This window comes from Boleophthalmus pectinirostris, unplaced genomic scaffold (assembly GCF_026225935.1).
Source record: "Boleophthalmus pectinirostris isolate CB_2022bp ecotype Guang Dong unplaced genomic scaffold, ASM2622593v1 HiC_scaffold_4, whole genome shotgun sequence".
NCBI lineage: Eukaryota > Metazoa > Chordata > Actinopteri > Gobiiformes > Gobiidae > Boleophthalmus > Boleophthalmus pectinirostris.
The window spans coordinates 20150097-20166974 of NW_026571353.1; the positions used below are offsets into that span (position 1 = coordinate 20150097).

At 40.0% G+C, this 16878-nt stretch overlaps 1 protein-coding gene across 3 annotated transcripts in view; it reads right to left on the minus strand.

Annotated features, from left to right (window-relative positions):
* Positions 1-16878, minus strand: part of mctp1a (multiple C2 domains, transmembrane 1a) — a 106567-nt gene that overhangs the window by 19718 nt on the left and 69971 nt on the right. For 2 of the 3 annotated variants that reach the window (XM_055161399.1, XM_055161398.1), the window contains 2 exons: positions 16243-16359; positions 5983-6039 (listed from right to left, as the gene is read on the minus strand). In XM_055161399.1, the coding sequence (XP_055017374.1) occupies positions 5983-6039; positions 16243-16359 (174 nt within the window). Of the gene's footprint in view, positions 1-336; positions 436-5982; positions 6040-16242; positions 16360-16878 lie in introns of all 3 variants that reach the window. The other variant, XM_020917527.2, reaches the window with a different exon arrangement.

A 16878-nucleotide genomic window follows, 5' to 3' on the forward strand; every position in this document is an offset into this window, starting at 1 on the left:
AAATGGTGTTTATGTCTTAAAACGTGAAGGAATTTGCAACCCATTATTTTTTTATTTTTTCTGTGGGTTTTCAGTCAAACAGGACTACAACACTACAAGAAGTGAGACAAAAGACTGGCAGCAGCAGTGGCCCATGCTGGGACCCCATCACCCTTACAGGAGCAGGCAGAGACTCTGACAGAGGGGAGGAGAGCGTGCAGAGCAAGGGGCGACTGACACACACACACACAGAAGTGGAGCCCCACAGGACGCAGACGCTGGACAGAGGCGCCCTGAAGCCCAACAGAAAACACAGCAGTGGGTTTGTGCCAGAGCTGCACGCATGCCGCCACTTACCACCATGGCTCGGATCCACTCAAAGTGCCAGGAGGCCAACATATCCTCCAGAATATGATTTTTATCACGGCTGTCCTCCCACGGGTCAGCTTTAGGCTCCTTGTGGATAAATTAAAGTACAATTTGCTTTATGACCCAGACACAAATAAGAAGGACCTTATGATGGTCTTAAAACAATTACAATGTTTTCTTCCCAAACATCCCCAGCAGAGAATTTAAAAATGAGACTTATCCACATAGTAAAAAGGGCAAACAGTTTTTTGGTTTCTAAGTACTCACCTTTGAAAGATTTTTCACTTTGAACTGTGAATATCAAAAGTGCACATGACTGGCATGACACATACTATATAAACTGGTACAACAAGATGTCCAGTGGCCATGAAAGTAATTACTCAGACCCTCTCTTTCTTTATCGTGACACATTCTGAGAAATATTAGACAGCAAGTGAGCACTGCCTTAAAAGATGTGTCAAAAGTGGTACAAACTGACAATTGAAAGAATTAAATAATTAATTAAAACTGTCATTATGATGTTCCATGATTTGCATTGGACATCTATCAAAACAAGTTTCAAGTGATGAGCCCTCAGTAGATGATGCACATAAAGAGGGGGTTATAAACTACAGGAAAGTTCTAATCCAATTGCTTTAGATTATATAAAAAAATGTTCCAAAATATAGTATGAAGAAGAAAGAGCATTAGACAAAGCCAGTTATACGTATCTAAGGGAAGAGGAGACGGAGCTAACTGATTCGACTGATGTTCGTGTGACAAAGCCAAAAACAAACAATACTGTGTATTTTGCATAGAGAAACAATACCTCTGCCTGGCTCTTTCACCCTTCTTTTTGTTCCTATTCCTCTCCCTATTAGCCATACATGATTAAAATGTTCCTACTGGTATCTCTGCTCCACAACAAAAACAAAAAATGGAAAAATGAAATGCAAAAGTCAAAAGCATGACGCATTTCACCCTCAAGAAGAAAGAAGTAACTTTTTTTGTTTGCTCTCCAATTCTCCTCAGCAGTTGAACCCTGTGATACCTGAGGACACCTCGCTCAAACAATAGCCTTGGCAAAACAACACTTCAGTCACACTCTGCATTCATATAATTCCCAGTGCACTTTTTAGTCCAATTACAATATGCTTTGTTCTTATCTGTAGGATCGCTGTAGTGCCGTGACAGGGACTAAGAGAGGAGTCTGGAAGGTGCAACAAAGCTCAGTTTGCAGATATCATATCTCTGTTATTATGTATTCAGGCTGAGACAAAGTGCGTCCTAAACTTCAACAATACATGATGAACAAACTCTCAGAACTTGCTTAATCAAACAAAGAATAAGACGATTTTTGATAATGAGAAAGCTGAGATAAACCCAAATCTGCCTTTTAATACTGGCCACGAGCAAGGACTTGTAGATGCAAGATAATATGATAATATGAGATAATATGGTGTTAGGAAAATCATTCCCAGAAAAAGAAATGTTATTATATACAACTGACACAACTGATAAGACCAAGACTTTATTACCTCTAACCTATGTACACTTCATTTACTGCAGCTTAGCATGCCAGGTGTGTAAACACAATGTAATACATAATATTAGAGCAAATGCAAAAGCTAATCTGTTTTTAACTCAGCTGGTTGGTGGCACAGTGAGCCAAAAATAACATGGTAGAAGCCACAAATAGGTTAGAGTTTGACCCCCATCTAGGATGAAAACAGATGTCACTGCTGCTGAATGAGAAATGCCTCAGGGAACCACATCTATAAATAAAGATGGGGCAATTCACTTTTACAAATAAATCTTCTCAGACTAATGAAAAATGTCCACTTTATATTTAGCATATATTGTAAAGGTGAAATAGGTAGAAAGGCGTGTTCTGTGTGAGTATTGTAGATACAGGCAGATAGACAGAATGAGAAGGAGAGGGGGAGTGCACCAGCAGTAAGCCCGTGAGCACGACATGATTGCAGTGTGTATCTTATCTATGTCAGGTCCTCCTGAGGCTAGTGGAGCCTAGCTGAGCGGAGCACTAGCGCTTCAGTGACCAGTCAACCGTGTGAGGGTAATCTCCTCACTCCTTCACAGTCTCTCTGTTCCAGTAAGCCCCCCTCCCCTCCCTGTGAGCCACACACACGTACACGCTCACACAGAGCAGCAGGCCAGAGGAGTACACAACACACAACAAGCACATAAGCTGAGCACACCCAGGTGACTGTCTTATGTGGGCTCTGGACAGCAGCCCCAGGTGAGAGCTCACATCACAGGCTACATTGAGCAGTGAAAGCCCTGCAGCCACTGCTACATATAGGAGCTCAGCAGAGGGTTTTGGCTAGAATGCGCTCAAGTCAAATACACGTCATCTAGCACACTATTTGTAATAACATGCATGATGCATGTAGAATATCTGAAATTTGACTGCACATCAGTCCATATCAAATGTTGCAACACTAATTTAACCAATTATATGTTAAATCTAGCTAGCTTCCATAAATGTGAGCTCTGTCTGAAAGTTCTGTTAACCCTCTCCAGGCAGGCGTTGCAGATTTGCAACAGCTAAATTCCAAGTACCTACTTACTCCACATCCATATTATATGAGCTTTTTTTTACTCAGGAGCCTTTTCTCCCATCCATGCTGATAAACGTGGACGATGCAGACTGTGTAAGAATGGCTACACACAAACGGCCTGCCAGAAGTGCAAAATACTTTTTTTGTTTACAAAGGATAAAAAAGTCAGAATTGTATATTACTACCCCATATTATAATTTTCCCCAAATATCAGATTTTTCCTGATACTAAAAAATAATTTGAGCCTGAGAGGGTTAAATGTATATTGTCAGTAAAAAAAAATTAAGGAAGAGTTTCAGTAGATCCTTAAGGCAAAAGATCAGTATGTTGGTGATATAAATATTAAACTTACATACTAAATGCATTCATAAACACTATAACTCCCATCAACTCACTATGAACTGGTTTTAAAGTAAAACTAAAAGCTTTCCCCCTGACTGTGTAGTCTGTCTCAGTGTTGGAGCAGCAGTTGAAGGTCAGCATATGCACAAACACATGGGAGGAGAAGGAGGAGGAGAAACAGTGCAACATTTTCAACATTCTTTCAACCTTCATGTACTTGCCTGCTTTAACAACTCAGGCGTCCTCATCAATTAGGCTCGATGCTCGACTTTCATTGAGATTAAGTGACTAATATTAGCGCTCGCTCACAAAAAGACACTTTTCACGTCTGCCCAACAATCTGTTAAGCTAAAACATGTGGCAAAAAACCTGCAAGGGGTCCTGTATGCAATGAAAAACAGGTGCTCTACTTTTTGGCCATGTAATACCCCATTTAGCCTCTGGAGCAAAGGTTATCCAGCTAATAGCTGCCTTGTGGTGCACTGGGAAGAACAGTGCACATGGCTGAAGTAAACATCTGGGACAGATTGTACATACTTGCAACATATGCTTCAAGTTCAATTAAAATGAGGCCTTGGCACATTTATTAATCTTTTTTTCCTTTTCTTTGCTCCCTCTTCTCCCTCTGCTCCCCTATAGGCCTATATAAAAGAGCAATCCTTTGACCTGTCCTTCAGACTGGCTCACAATCTAAAGCTATAGCTCATAGCTGGAGTCAAAAGCTCATATCCAGTGTAAAAGACTGATGTGTTAAGCTTTGGAAGTGCATTTGTTCTGCCCTTAACCAGGTCTGATAGAAAAAATAGTTTGGACATGAAGGAAAGGGGAGGATTGAGTGAAGGGTAGACGGAAAGTGGGAGGAGAGAGATGTTGGCAAAGCCAAAGTAAAATGCCCCCTTTTAACTCCTCTACAGCGCAAATGAAATGCTAACAGTTGAGGGGAGCAATAGATCAAAATGTATGAAGCTGGAGTTGGTAAATTGTAGCCTTTGTGGTGGCTGCGCTATCCGGCTTCCCAGCCCTGTGTGAGCAGAGAGCAGCAGAGAGCAGGGCCTTCTTATGTGGAATAATCAGTTTGGCTCTGAATCTGACAGAGGCCGCACAAGCCGCCGCCGCTGCACCTCATTTCAATATGAAAGTCTAAAATGTTTTTCATATAATCTGCTGCTTTTCAAATGTATTTTTATTTTTTTTCCCAGTGAGGAGGTAGAAAATGCAATGATGGAGGACAGATGTAAAAAAGGGGCATAAAAAATGTTCAAGGTTGCCTAACGCATATCTTCAGTCAGTGCCCCCTGTACACTGCGGCCTTGGAACTTCAGAGGAGCAGAACTTTTCTTCAGTATCACTGTGGGAGAGAATGTAATGCTCACATATCTTTGTGTGCACATCACCAGTGCGTCAGGCGGCCTGACTGATTGCCTGACTGGCTGGCTTAAGAGTGCGATGACTATTAGACCATCTGGGGCAGTGTAAATGTTTTTTTAACCCCTTTGTTGCACGCTTGCACTTATGACCCATCACAGAGAACAGCAAGGCTGGAGATGCATACATTTCTGGAGTCCTCGGGCGAAAATAACTTTAAAATATCAAAATTGCTCGGTCAAAGGCCTTCTAAAAATTTCCATTGCAAACTGCCAGAGCTCATTGAAAACCAGACCATGCAAATTACCATATCTTAGCCTAGTAACCTTTATATTGCTGGAGTGTGGCTGTAAGGCATCAAGTATCACACCATATAATTCACAAGTTGGCTTTTTTCCAGTCAAGCTTTCACAGTAAATTATAAGACTTAAGTCAGAGCAATAATTTGGTTTACTTTGTCTAAATGTTTTAAAACTTTACCTACACCCCAGCACCTCGTACAATGACACAGAGAGAGTTGTTGCACTCTGAAATATCATTCCCAAGTGGAACATTGTGCAAAGTGCTGTAGCCTATCCGCTCGCATTTGTCTCGGTAGCTGTTCCTACAGTGTAAACGAGCGGAGGCAGTAAAGCAGCCACCTGTTGTTACCTGATAGTGTCTGGACAAGCCCAGATGCTGTTTTACTGGGACATAAAGGACCTAAACAGCTAACTAAGCACTTTATATGGCTACATGTTCACAGGAAGTACTAATGCCATGCCAATTCTACAGTGACAAAGCCAACAGATAGTAGTAATTTGAAAAAAATATGTTTACTTTTATAACAGTGTATGCATTTTTTAAATTTAAATAATTAACTGAAAAAAAGGTCTTTGCTAATATTTTGAGAAAAAAATATTATTTCAGTTGCAAAACATTCTCTACAGGCAAAGGGGAGTATAAAGATAAGATTCCAGTGTTGCAATGCACAGTTCAAGTCAAAAGTCAAATGTACTACTGCACAAAGGTTAAATAAATAAATTTAACTGAAGTTTTGCAGTAAGAGTAGTCACGGTAGTAATCTTCAAAGTATTAATTAACACAGTATACTTTATGTAATATAGTTTTAGTGAAGCACACATTTGTACAGTGTACAGCACAAACCTGGAACATGCTTAACATTTCTGTGTATCCAGAAAAACAAGTTCATACCATCAGAGCAGACTTTAAAAAAAAGTTGCACAATCTTTGCACGTGTGTTTGCACCTTAGGCAATAGTATTAAAAATGTAGAAAATGAAGCTGGCCCCTCCCCTAGGCTAGTGCATATGCTAAGTATGTGTGTTGTTTTGTGTGACTGCACTTTTGACACCAGACATAATTACCTTGTCATCTTTGTCAAACTCCTCATCTTCGTCCTCCAGCAGGTCCTCCACCGCTTGCTGACAGTTGTGACAATGAGAAAAGCAGAAAAGACAGAAAGAGAAAAATAAAACAGTTTACACAACCGCTATGATTCAGATGAACATTTGAAAAACAGAAGGGTTAACGTCATCAGAAAGCAGCCAGAAAGACGTATTAAAGCTGATTTGTTGTGCTTATGTCTGGCTAGCGTGTTAATGAGTATGGGATGATATTGCATTGCTAATATGTCAAGCGCTTTAGATTGTTAATTTTAGAAACAGTCTGTTGTTCCAATGTGTTGACACTTCTGGAAATGTAAGCAAATGCTTTGGCTTTGAATATCCAACGAGCTAAGGATTAAACTCTATTCACTCAGTCAAATCACATTGCACAAAAGCCAATATTATAGCATACAGCGGGTAGAGCTGGCAAAACTACATCAGACAGACTAGCACTGATTGCTTGTTTGCGACCTTCTTGACCTTTGCAACTATTTCTCACCTAACTTTTCTTTTTCTTTTTTCAAAACCAGCATTCAGCGATTTTGACAGAAAGGTGCTCCCAGAGAGAAAACACAAGGGAGGTGCGCAGTGACAAAGAGCAACTACGCGATTCACTGGTTCATGGATAATGGATCTGTAGCTTCAAAAATCCAAACCGCACTGTACAGGCACTAAGGAAAAGAAAATGGATTCCGTGTAAACTGTGCAGGTTTTTGGGAACAAAGAAAAGAGTATTGTGTACAAAATATAGAAAGACAAATAAAGGTCGTGCACTAAGTACAATGTATACACGTAATGCACTGTTTCACAGGTTATTAGTATGTTACTTGAACTTGTACTTAATCAGATAGGTACAAATAGATTTAACATTATAGAAATAAAGAGTTGAATTCAATGTATAAAAGCTGAAACCATATATTTTAGGGCTCAATATTTATAGCACCTACAATTTCTTTGCAATAGTAGGGAGATTATTGACATTTTTATGTAATAACGTAAGATTTGAGCTGTAGAGGGTTGAATAAGTAACTTCAGTGGCTAATTATCAGTTGATTTTGCTATTGATTTGCTGCAGCTCATGCCTTATAATGATACGGTCTATTTAAAAGTTGGTTTACTGGGATTGTCCTGCCTTTTGCCAGTAGCATAAAGTAGTTTCAGTAGTTTATCATTTATCACAATCTCTCTCTGTTCCAATATTTTGTGTGTCAAAATTTGTTATCACGACGAGCCATGGTACAACTAAACTGCTAAAAAAAGAAGTTAAAAATTTTCAGTTACAGATCAATTTACACCAAAATGGTTTATAATTTTTGCTTGGTCTATTTCTGTAGAGTTCCGAAATGAATGACTGTTCACTTTGTAAGCTTTCTCACAGCATTTTGACATTTTAGCTCTAATTATGTATTTTATTGAATGTACAAACTTGATTGTAACACTATCTCAAAACAACAGACCCCTGCTGCATCTCCAATCCACCCTTATTCTGTCAATCATGGTTCACTACTACAAAGTCACATTGTTGCTCTAAATTTACATAAACAAACAGCCATATCATAAGCTCTACAGCTGTCAAACGAACCATTCATCTATTCTTACGCCACCCCCAGTATTGGGAGAAAACTTTGAATGGTCCCAATATCACCATAACCACATAACCTCCTCCAGAATGGCAAAAAGTCGTTTAGAGAAATCCAAAAATCATTACTTAACAAGACAATAGCTTTTGTCCCTTTTTGTTTTCATTGGAATAAGGGGGAAACTTAGTGGCAGCTGACATAAGCTTCTTATGTAAATGCAGCTTCCCACACAAACAAAGAGGAGTTGAGAACAGGCTTGTGCGGTGCTGTGTGCCAGTGTACACGCTCTATCAATAGCACAGAGTCACTAGGGCAAAATGCGTACACACACCACACACTCCTTCCTCCATCTTTATTTGGTTATACCCACTTCATTGCTGCCTAAACAAATGACACACTTTGCATTCCTCCCAGTGATACATTAAATACATAACTATACAAATATCAGGATGTCAGGAACAGCACTATGGGTCACCAACCATGAAATTTTTCAACATGACCGAAATCGAGACAAAATATCGACTATTAAAATAATTGTAATTATGTTTTGATATCAAATGACTATAAACTGGTTCTGGTATTGATCCCATACAGAAGATCCCATACATAACGGTCGCCAGTCCCTTCCACACGCCCAAGGCCAATTTATTATTATTATTTTTTACTTATTTATTTATTATTTACTTTTTTCTTCATATCTGCCATGTTTGTTTTGATGAGGACATGCCATGGATTTCTTTGAATAGCTGAATTTGTCACACACTCAGGGAAAAAAGACCGTAGCTCAGACTTATACACTTATAGAATCAGTAAATGGTCTTGAATTGTAACAATCTTCTATGTCATACTATTCAGTGAGTGACATAATTTACAGTCTCATCAAGTTTTAAGATAAGATTTTTTTTTTCTCTTTTACTCTCAGTATGGTACAAATAGGTTTATAAACTATAAAAAAGATGGTACACACATCGGAAAGGAAATGCTTGAGCACAGCTGACAGTACAGACAGACTTGTTACAAAGCAATGAAAACCTTCTGGCATCTCTGAATAAATGAACTATAACTGTTTATAAAGTCATCACAGTTCCTTCACAAATCCTTTCATCCGTGCCAAAATACAAACATAATGGATTCCTCCACACTGAGGCTTTGCTGGGGCACGGCTGGCACACGCTCCCAACTTTAAACAAAGGCAACGAGCATGAGCGGAGCACTGAAGAAGCATGACCTAAAGAGGCAGAGAGAGTGATAGTGTCATTTGTCTAGAGCTTACCCCCTCTCTGCTCTCTCTCTCCTCTCTCCCCTCTATCGCCTCTGGTTACAGGGAGCAGCCGTGTTCCCCGTGATGAGACACAGTGTAAAATTAATAAATAAAAAGACACGGAACATGTCATGTGCCCTGAAGATTGCCACGGCTAAATGCGTGCACTAAAGCTACTGTCTCTGTAAGGGAGGACATAAATTACATTCTGTGCGCCTGATGAATTCCAAACATCTTTCTTTATGCCCCTACCACTCTCTATTTGTCCTATACTCTGCTCTACTTCCAAGACCTGTTTGGTGTATGATATCATTTGTCTGCTTATCCCTCCATTATCACGTTGTTTGAATTACTATCATTACAGCATGCCGGCATCAAAGACCCGCTGTTGACTGGATCACGTCGAGGCTGCCGTTGCCTGTAGAGCCGCTCCAGTCAATTCAATATCTACTGAGGCGGGGATTAACATATTCAGACCTATTCAAATGATACAGGAGCAGTGTGGCTACTCTTACAGATTACACTGCTCCCTGTAAATGCACACAGAGATGGTGATAATATAAAACACAAACAAGTCAAGCAATGACATTGAGAGTTAAATGCGATGTGAAAGTGTGCGCCTTTTGTGGTAAAGATTATTTCCGTTGTTTTGTTATTGTTTTGATGTGTCTTGTTGATATTTTGCAACCTTATGCCCTCCCTGGATTAGAAATGCATATTGCGGGCTGGTTTCACTGTCAAGAAGTCAAATACAGCTATTGGGGGTCATATGTGTATTTTTGTGCCCATCCCAAGCCTGTACAGATAAGCCACAGTCAAAATACACAGATGAAAATACAAATACAAAGTGCTACATATGGGAATTTTTATATGCTATAGAATTTATACTGTATTTGTTTTATATTATGTAATTGAATCTAATGCATTCTGACCACCATAGAATATTCTAAAAACTATGACAAGAGTCAGGCTGGACCCAGAAGGAGAATGGGCAAGGTCCCTGCAGGTTTGTAGTTAGTGTGGCTGCTGTTGCCTTGTTACGTGAGTTGTGTAACAATGGAGTCAGTTTTACTTTCATTGAAGTAAACTTGACAAAAACACAAGCACTCCACAGAGAACCAGCAAAACCACAGGCTGAACAAGTAGCCACATCATTTTCACCCTCGCCTGGAAAACCTCTGCTCTCTCCAGGGCTGGGCTCAGTCTCACTATCTCCACTCCTAACCTTCCCAATGACAGCTGCGGGGGGAATAGACGCCAAAGCAGACATCCTTGTGAACATGAAGATATACTTTCTCCTCCTGTTTTCCTCCATTGCTCCCTCTCCTTCCCTCCATCGCCCTGCTGCTCTTCCTCTTTGATACGTGAGGGGGTTTTAACCTCTCCAGCTGCTGAGCTTTGGCCGACTGGCTGGCTGGGGGATCTCAAGGCCCTATTTGGTATGCACTGTCCACCGCGGCTTCGTCTGTGTGAGGATGTGCGTATTCTCCGGCTTCAGCGCCAACTGGGGGAGGGCTGCTCGTCTGATAAGGGCTGTTGGCGGAGTCTGGCTGACCCAAGCGGGCCCTTCACAAGCTGTCAGAGCCGCGGCCCTCAGAGGGGGGCCCTTCCATCTGCACTGCCCCAGCCAGGGCACACCCAGCAGGGGGCCAGATAGGGGCGAGGCTGGGGTGCTACAAGAGCTGGATGCTGGGGGTGGAGGTGAGAAGGGGGCCTCCATATTCATGAAAGCATCACCAAATCTGCAAGCGCTGACAAAGACGCGTTTTGTGATGCTTATTTTTATAATCCATGCACAATGTATGTTTTTCATCAAATGACCGATAAGTGCACATGTATGCACTCATGTGGAGATCACATTTGTATAGGACCAGCGTCGCCTGATAGCCAGTGAATACAGCACTTTCAGTAACATTTCATCTCTCACACGCGACAACTTTTGTTTGGAAATCAATTGCAGAATGGAAGCTTGCATGTACAGCACTTGATGTGTGATCCATTGCTCAAGGCTTAAAATGGAAAGTCAAAAAGTGTTGGAAAGTGTAGACAAAACAAAAACAACAACAAGCATGGAGGCAGACATCGCGAGCAGCTGATGTTGAGCAAAGAGTAGCGACAGTTACAAAGGTTCAGCGGAGGCAAACAGGGGAAGGAAGAGGCAGCGACAACAAGATGAAACGGGGCGGCTCTGCCAGGATCCAGGCAGTGGCGTTCCTGATGCTCCCGATGCTCCCGTCCTGCCTCAAAATCTGCCCGTCGCCTGTCTTTCTGCCTCTCTTCCCTGCCATTCTGCTGCCAGTTTTTAGCAGAGACAGAGCTGCAGAGAGAGAAGGCGAGATGATGCTGGGGCGGCACGGGGGAAATCAGCGGGGCACAGGCGCTCCCACTTAAAAGTGACATGACCTTTTGATTTTGTCACCTGTCACCAACTGCCATGTCTGACTCTGCGCTAAGGAGAGTCTGCAATCCACCGCCGCACGCCTTTGCCTCTGTCTTTCTGTCGATCCAACTTTTTTAGCCTGTCTCCAGCTCCCACTCCATCTCCCTTTTGCCATTCTTAGTTTTCCTTCCAAAGTTGAGTTTTTAGTGTGAAAGGGGTGAAGTGTAAGTTTTGGTAAAAGTTCATTCATAATAAGCTGCGTTTCTCATTTTCTTTGTTAAATATTTATTTCTTTGCTGCCTGTGCTTTACATGGGTCTTAACGAGGGCAGATGTCAAAGTATGGCTTGTTTTAGAGATTAGAATGTGTTCAGAACAAAATAATAAAAGAAAACTGAAAACACACTGAAACACAGTTTAAAATCAGGTACTGTTATTTGAACCAGTCACAAACGTAATCATAAGGAAGGACTTGACATATTGATATATAAGTCAGATTATAATGCAAACCCCTGCACAACAGGGGGCAGTTCATTTGCATAGCTGCCCCCTAGAAAGACATAGATAAACTGGATATTAAACATTTAGCAAAAAAGAGCAAAAAAGCACAAAACCAAAGCTTGTCCATGTCAAAAATATTATGAAGGCTGTTTTTAGACAAAAGAGGAGCCTATAATTTCTACAGATCAGCTAACCAGTAACATAAAAACACTGGTAATTAAAATAATTTGGTTTACTGATTGATGACAAATATTTACTTTTACAGAAAAAAATAACTCCTAAACTTAGGATTTGGAGTGTGCTTGGAGGCAGTCATCTTCATCCCCACCACTGGAGAGATGTCTGTGAGTGTGAAGTATCTCTGGGCCATTAAGGTCTTCTTTTCTGTAATGGCTTGGCGGATCCAGTGGGTGAATCTATGTAATGGTCTGGAGCATGGGATAAAGAGGATGGTCCTCCAGTGTGACGAGGCCTAATTGCCCGTCATCTTGTGGTAGAAAGAGACATCACTGAGTTCTGTATGTGCCCTCTACGACAGGCTGCACTGAAATTAACACCTTCATAACATCTGCTCCGGGTCTTCCTGGGCCAACTGAACAGCTAGGAAGCACTACTTTTGGGATGTGTCCATATTGGTTAATCTTGGAGCCTATCATTTGAATGCAGTAATCCAATACACTATGGCTTAAAGCTACACACATTTATACACATGGCTTACAGGTTTTCTCCCCCCTCTTCACTGTCCTCTGGTTGACCGCATCCAGCCATCTGACTCCAACATCTTTGCAACAAGCTGTAGGGGAAATGTTCACCCATCTCAAACAGGAATCCAGAAGTAGAATTTGCTCAGATCCTTTTGTTTATTTGTTTGGGTGAGCGTGTGGAAAGTGTGTCACGGAGGTCAAGGCAGTTGCATCAGAGTTTCACAGGTCAGCGTGTTACAAGATAAGAGAGGGGGCGCGACCTCACTGGTGCATTGCCTTCCTTTAATCGCTGTTTCTGAAGATGCGTAGACTGCTCGGAAGGTACCGGTCAAGGTTGGGGCGAGGGTAAGGAGCACTGATCCAGGAACTGTTTTGTGAAGCAGCGTGTAAGCAATACAAGTTAAGGAGGTGACCCTGCCATGTGAATTACAGCGTGTTATGAATAGTGTGGTTGTTTGTGCACCATACACACACAACCAAGAAGAACTAGAAAACCTAAATATAAATTTGAATCAAAGAAATAGGACTGGGTAATAAGGCAAAAGATGAATCACATTTTATTCATTATATTGATCATCTTGCTATTTAGTTTTATTTTATTTTTTAACATGGAAAGTATTGATTCCATGGATATAATCAAAACAGTGCCATTTGACTAAAAATAGCCAATTTTACTCCCCCAAAGTCCATCACATTCTTTTATTGACAGAGGATTGGCTGTGGACCTCTCAAGTATCCCAAGCTGATAATTGATTATAAAACATCACTGAATTGAATCCCGATTCAAATTCAATCTTGATCCTGATTCAAATACCAGGGAGGTAAAGGAGTTTAAGAATACACTACTCCTCCTCTCGTCTTCAGATTGAGTGAATGGAGATTCCTCTAGCATTACTCTTTGTCCAGACTACTGGAAAAAACACATTTCTCTGGATGCTGACCCTTCACATAAGCACAAAGCTTTAATTTGGTGTGTTGTTTAAAGTAATTAAAAGTACCCCTCGCCCCCTTTGTTTTCTTTTTGATCCTTATTCTCTTCCCTGCCAAGTACACAAAGGGAAACAATGACTTCAGCTTGATAAGGACTCAATAGCCAGTGTACAGTACTGCGTGAAAGTAGACTGTTATACAAGTACTGCAATGAATAAAGGAAGGTGTAACAACATATAAAACGAGTAGCTCTCTGAACAGAATATGCCTTGCACTCAAAGATTGTCTAATAGTGGGATAAATGCTCTTTTTATTGAACCAAAAAACTACTTAAACTAAACATCTTTGCAGCTGTCTTTCAAATTGATACTAAATTGTTTAAATCACAATTTATCTCCAGACTATAAGATTTGTTCAGGGCTGTATTTCTTCTTATGCCTTTGCTGTTTGTGCATTGCCACACAGTCAGAAACTGAAAACAAACAGGAACAAGACTCAAGGGATTCAAGGCGTCTAAATGCGCAGCAAACAAAAACACAAAGAAATAACACATACATTACTGCATTATGGCTTTTAAATCGCATACATACCCAGACTGTAGAGTAAAGCTGATAATGGTTTGATCCTGACACAGAAAATTACAATTGTAGCAGAAGAATGAAAGACAGTGACTATCTTTGTGTCGTATATGCAGCTCCAGATCTGGTCTTCTTATAATAGTCACAACGGGAAATAAAGCAGAAATAATGCTTCTAATCTCTGACAATTAATCCCACTTTTCTAGGATGAATTGCTGCAAAGAATGTCTGCACACACTCTTGCACAAGCACAGCTATCCTATATGCATGATTGCCCACACATACAGTATGGAAGGCAAAGGACATGAAGACGTGGCTACAGAAGCAACATATTAAGAACCCAATAAAAACAAACGGGAATTATCAACATGCATATTTACTATACTTAAGGAAGGAACCGGAGGTAGCAATGAAATATAAATTACAGACACAGTGGCCACCTTATCTGATACACCTACATTGTTATTATCGACCCCATGTAGTAGAAGTGCATAAGCAAGTTATTTTCATTACATATTATGCTAACTGTGCAACTGTTTCAATAGTATCTTCTGTAAACTAATGTAGAAATTATAGATACCCATAATCAATGCAAAAACTACTCATTTGAAGAATCAATATAATATAATTTACACCTCATATAAATTACACCTATCCAGCTAAGATTTAGACTGGCCTTGCTCTATATCAGAACAACTTTATCAACTTTTTTGCATAATCATTGTGGGATCAAATATCAAGCCTTTCCCCTAGTATCAAAACTGAAATTTTAGTATGGTGACATTTTTATAAACACAATGGATGGTTGTGTGAAAATAGAAGAGCAGTTTTTGGAATACTCTGTGCCACATGCAAAATAAAACAACTTAAAGCAACAATGTAAGTAGTCATGTCATGTTTAGTGCAAAGCTACTAAATCAATGTTGTACTGGAAATCAATTTGTAGTAATATAAACCACAAGAAAAAGCAAAGCCAGTGACTATGCATGTAATATTGTAAATATATTACAAGATATTGTAAACAACTATCATTTAAATTGCTGTTACTACACAGACACATACCTAAAGAGTATCAATAACATGTTAATATACCAAGCATCTTTGAAAGTACTTGAGGCACAATGGCACTCATAAAAAGTGGAAAAAGCAATCCTCCATCAAGTGTAAGTTACATGTGCTTATATGTGAAGTGACTGCCACATCAGAGAGATATGTAACCCCTGCCTCCTTGTTTTAATTAGGAAGTGCATGGTGAGCGGAGAGCATTAGCACTGAATAAACACATCAGGAACTAGGCACAATGCTGCGGTTTCGTCTCAGGGCATCTGAGGCACTTTTTGTCAAGCAATGTCGCCATCTACAGGCAAGATGGAAAAGCCACTGAAATGTCATTCACAAAAGTGGAGCTTTTTCATATAAACCCAGTAAATGTAGTTATAACAGTAGGGATTAAACTCAATACAATTATTACAAAATAGGGAGAAAATAGGTAGAATGTCTATTTTAATTAACTAGTTGAAACCACAAGCTAAAATGCAAAGGCTTAATCTGTTGTTTACATTTTAGTATACTTTCTATTGTGATAGCATTTGACATAATGAAATTTTGTTAATTCACAATTATGCTTTAATAAAGTCTAATTTAACCCAAAGAAGAACCCTTAAAATGAAGTCCTGTATATACTGTACATTTGGAAGAATCAGGGACAGCTTGGAAGTCTGAGTGCAGTGTCCGAACTGGATATTTCTAACTCAGAAAAAGGCACTTATTAAAATTAATCACTTCATTGTTCACGCTTGCTCCGTAGTCCAGTTCTCTCGCGCGTTTTCTCTCCCTTACTCTCGGAATGATTAAAACATGTCTGTTTCTCCATGACATTGCTTTGACATTATTTAATTGGTAGAAGAGATAAAAATAAATGAATTAAATAAATATAGTACCAGGTAAGTGCCGTAACGTTGCTCAAGGTGACAGCCTATTATTTCTGCCTTTTCTTTTGGCTGAAAGGAACGCAATGGTGCGAAATGTGAGATTGCACTGAGAATGCTCTTCCTCAAGGGGCAGATGGGATGTTTTTCAATTTTTGTAGAAGTTCTGTTTTATTCACATCGAGAGTAATTTTTGTCCAGTGTTTAGAGTGGCAATTTAATCAAAAAGATATTTTTAATTGAGTTATGCTCATCTGCCTTGTCTCGTGAGGGACACTGACATCTATCTGCATGACACATTTGCATATTTTGTTTGATTTTGAATGAAAACTGTTCAAAGATGTGTGTGTTAGATAGAGAAAGGGAGGTCTAACTCACCATATCTTGCCTGGTATCTTTCCCCGATGCGATCAGTATGTAATTCCAGGCCAAGGGTAACAGCAATGCCATGGGGATCATATAGATTTCAAAGTTCCATACGAAGATGACAAAAAGCTGGGGGAAGAGAGAAGAGGAAGATAAAGCCAAAATATAATTTTTACTTACAATTATTACTCAAGTAAAAGTCAAATGAACCCATCAAAATAACTAATGTAAAGCAGCTCACTTTTTTAAAATTAATGTAACATACACATGTGCGTCAGTGGCTAAAAACTTGAGTTAGTAATTTGCAAGATAATGGGTTGAAAGTTTAGGCAATATACTCAAGTAAAAGTATACTGCAAATAGTATGCTTTAGTATTGAAGTCAATGGGACTATTTCTGGAGAAAAAAATGAACAAAAGTTAGTGGTTCCCATATGGGAACGAGGCTGTCCACATTCATATGCAGAATTATAACTGTTGTGGAATAGGGTTCAGTCAGAGGTACAGGTCTGGTGCGACCGTGACCTCCCCAAAAAAGCTTTCTGGACCCTAAGCTTTAGCGGCTGGTGTTAGGATGAGTACAAGACGTCAAAAACTCTTCCCTTCATGCCAATCATCCCACCAGCTAAGGTCATGTACTTTTGCAAAA